Raw genomic sequence first — 3397 nt, 5'->3', positions numbered from 1 at the left:
CTTTTTGTAACTGAAAATTGGGCTTTCATCTTGTTAGAGCTCGTAGTTGTATATATGTATACTATAGAGTTGGGAAGAAGCAATAAACAAATACTCAATTATGATTTTCTGAATTGTTTCTCTATTACAATTTTATGGGAAAAAAAACTATTTAAACAGAAAACAACAGTTATATTACCGCCAAATGACTCAGTGATATTGCCGGAAAACAACAGTGATATTACCGCCAAATGACTTCAAATAATTCTTAAGGTTGTTGTTTGTCCCCTATTTTAACAGGATTCAATTGTTTTTTGTCCCCTATTTTAACTAGAGTCTCTGGTGGTCCACTACTTTCAGTAGCGAAAATCTCATTACGGTATTTATGGATTTAGTTTTTGTGGTTTGCCTGACCACCATCTATCATATCTTGCTCGACTAACAATTCATTTCAAAGATTAAAATTTCTCAATCCCACTTGTTTGGGATGCCGCCTTTAGTGCGCCTACGTAAATTGTTTTCAAAACCTGTTATAAATATGTATATTCATTAGAAATCCAAACTGTGGTCCTTCAATAAACAATGATAGGTACACTGTGACGGCTTCGGCACTTTGCCATTCACATTTTATTAAGAAGGAAGGAGGATGTTTATTTATGTAGCATCCTCTATAGATTTATATCATTGCATTTTGCATACAAATAGTTAAGGAGAACTGAGTTGCGGTCAATTTGGAGAAAAGTTGACAGAGTATGCAGGACTTTGATCAGGGTTGAAGAGCCCGAAGTGACGCTCTATCTCGGGAGTTTTCTGGGCTTCGTTGAAAAGAGCGAAGATATAGGTCTCGATTTTCGTACCAGGCCTCTTGGGTGTCCCTGAATTCGATAAAACATGTTGGATGAGATTGTTGTTATAAGTCTGAGCATTCCCAGTTGTGGCCGCATCCGCGCCAGCAGAAGGCCATCCGCTTTCAGTAACAATGAGCGGGACATTGGAATATCCCAAGGCTTCCATTGCGGAGTAAATAGAATCCACCATGGCATCGAACAAGTTGCTGTAGCTGTGAACTCCGTCTGTCACCGCCGTAGCCGTGGGCTGAAAGAGAGCGTAGTCCAGTTGAATGCCGTTGCCGCCGGCGTAACTGAAATATGGATACACATTGGCCATGAACGGAGCCCCGTTATCTGAAAGAAATTTGAGTATAGAGCTCATGGTATCCTTCACATCGTCGCTGAATGATCCATTTGAAGGCGGGTAACTGACGCCTATAACATTGAAGGCATGGGGGGTAGAGACCTTGATATTCTGCAGATTGGCGTTCTTGATCGCGGTTTGAATGTTGTTCATGGCAGGAACAAGATACGATACGTACTGCGTGCTAGGCAAAACCTCGTTGCCCACCGCAATATATTTGATACTGGTGCTGGAATAGGGGACAATATTGTCATTAACCCAACCATTTGCTGAGTCCTGGCTGGAGGAGATGGCCTGCAAATCGTTGTTACTGACTCCTACGATTACATCGATCCCAGAATTTGCAAAAGCATTCAATGCACCACCGTCTGGATTGAAAAGCTTCATTTTCCCGATGTTGTGGCCGTTCAGCAAAGTTACCACCTGGTCTGCAGGTGGCAGATCTCCGAGCATCCCATAGTTCACTCCTATTTTATCACCCTCTGCACAATCAATTGAAGAAAAATAATCAGTTTAATACAACTCAAACGATGTTAAGTCTTGAATAACAATTGCATTTCAAAAATTAAAGAATAGTTTGGTAATGCTAATTTACCAGTGACGATTGCACAACAGAAGACGGCAATCAAACCAATCAAGATTCTCTTCATCTGTTCATTAGACGCTGCCATATTTATCACAGGAAATGAGAGACTTGAGAAACTCTCCCGCGAAGACGTTCATTTATAGGAAGCTCGACTGCCCTCCAGAGGCATTGAATATTGACAATTGTAGACCAAGTTGGATACCGTGCCGTGTGGGATGGGTTGCCATTGACTGGTTAATCGTGGTAGTCTCCTAGGTGGCAGGGTTGCAGCCTGCCAACATTGAATGTTTCACTAAATATTTGAAAGAACGAGAGCCGCCGGCACCCTTAGTCTTCGCCAGTGCAAAGAATTCCAATCTACAACTTTCAACGTTTAGCGAGAACCAGCTAGTCTGCAAGAATCGCATAGGGTTGGATAGAGGAGTCGCCATAGTTTATTGGCCAGCAGTCGTTATAGCGATAAAGGAGGGTGTGCGTTATTGGCCTGCAGCGCGATCATAGCGATAAAGGACGGTGTGCGTTATTGGCCTGCGGCGCGATCATAGCGATAAAGGACGGTGTGCGCTGGCGCCACCGTATTAAGCCGACAGAAGAGCATGGGGATATTTTGAAGGTTTAATGAGCATGGGGATATTTTGAAGGATTAGGCCGTCGAAGAGTTTGTTTTCTAAGAGAGAGTAAAGATTTTTATATTCACGCAGGACAATTATAACGGGCCTAAAATATTCTAAAGGCTTTGTTCAAGTTTTTTTTGCCCAGGCCTAGTTTATTGTAATCCGTTTATAAAAGTAGTTTTTGAATTTAATTTAGTTAATAAATATATTTTTTTTCTAATGATTATCGAATTTTAAACTAAATATTTGTTAATTATAAAAATAAGATTAATTTTTATTTTTGGTCAATATTTTAATGTGCCAACAATGTCTACTGTTGAATATTAGTTTAGCTATCTATTGAAAATAGAAGACGATAATGTAATTCTTATATTAACTTTGAGTTATGTTGGATATTATTTCAGCGTATAATATATGGATTATAAATAAAGTACCTAGTGATATTTTTCCAAATTATAGTATATTTTATTGAAAGTCAAACATTTTAAAGAAAATATAAAAAAAAATATAGATCATAATTATATTTTATTTAAAATCAAAGTTTCTAAAGCAACCACAGAAAAACTTATCAATAGGAATATCTTAGTACATATATCTTTTGTTAAACATAATCAAGAAGAACTTTCAAAGCACAAAAATCTTTCTTGACTTTGTATTTGTCTATACCTCATAAATTGCATGCCAATCAACATTAGAAGATTCAGGCCCATTCAAAGATACTCAATTAGGGCATCTAGTGTATCCAACTCTAGCCTCATTTTCTAATGTCCTTGATGATGTTATGTTTAGAAAATCCCCTTTCACAATCCATTGTACTTGTAGGAATAGTGAGTACAACTTGTCATAATTTCATCATATCTGGATAATTTGTGTCATTGTTTTGTGTTATGAAAGACTTTCCATGCTCCTTTCATAGGAAAACCCTCACAATCCATATTTAATGAATCAACAAAAAGGTGAAACTCTCTTTTACAAGCTTTAACATCAAATAAATCTATAAATCCAACATCACTTGATATGGTAT

The 3397-nt window shown here is 37.9% G+C and overlaps 1 protein-coding gene across 1 annotated transcript; it reads right to left on the bottom strand.

The window, feature by feature from the left end:
- Positions 1 to 507: 507 nt before the first annotated feature.
- On the bottom strand, positions 508 to 1906 carry LOC149184360 (glucan endo-1,3-beta-glucosidase-like). The gene is made up of 2 exons (XM_089418915.1): positions 1769 to 1906; positions 508 to 1655 (listed from the first exon to the last, which is right to left on the bottom strand). Exons 1-2 carry the CDS (start codon positions 1842 to 1844, stop codon positions 706 to 708), a joined length of 1026 nt encoding a protein of 341 aa, XP_089275041.1. The 5' UTR covers positions 1845 to 1906; the 3' UTR covers positions 508 to 705.
- Between the last annotated feature and the right edge of the window lie 1491 nt (positions 1907 to 3397).

This window comes from Pinus tabuliformis, chromosome 3_2 (assembly GCF_031772625.1).
Source record: "Pinus tabuliformis cultivar Carrire ecotype Pingquan chromosome 3_2, CPIR1, whole genome shotgun sequence".
Taxonomy (NCBI): Eukaryota; Viridiplantae; Streptophyta; class Pinopsida; order Pinales; family Pinaceae; genus Pinus; species Pinus tabuliformis.
This window is presented reverse-complemented; position numbering and strand designations above follow the sequence as displayed.

What these genes read in the sequence shown, in the direction of transcription:
- LOC149184360 (XM_089418915.1), bottom strand. Translation starts at nt 1,844, where the DNA reads ATGGCAGCGTCTAATGAACAGATGAAGAGAATCTTGATTGGTTTGATT. An exon ending in CTGTTGTGCAATCGTCACTG is followed by an intron (nt 1,656 to 1,768) that starts GTAAATTAGCAT and finishes TTGATTGTGCAG; the next exon opens with AGGGTGATAAAATAGGAGTG.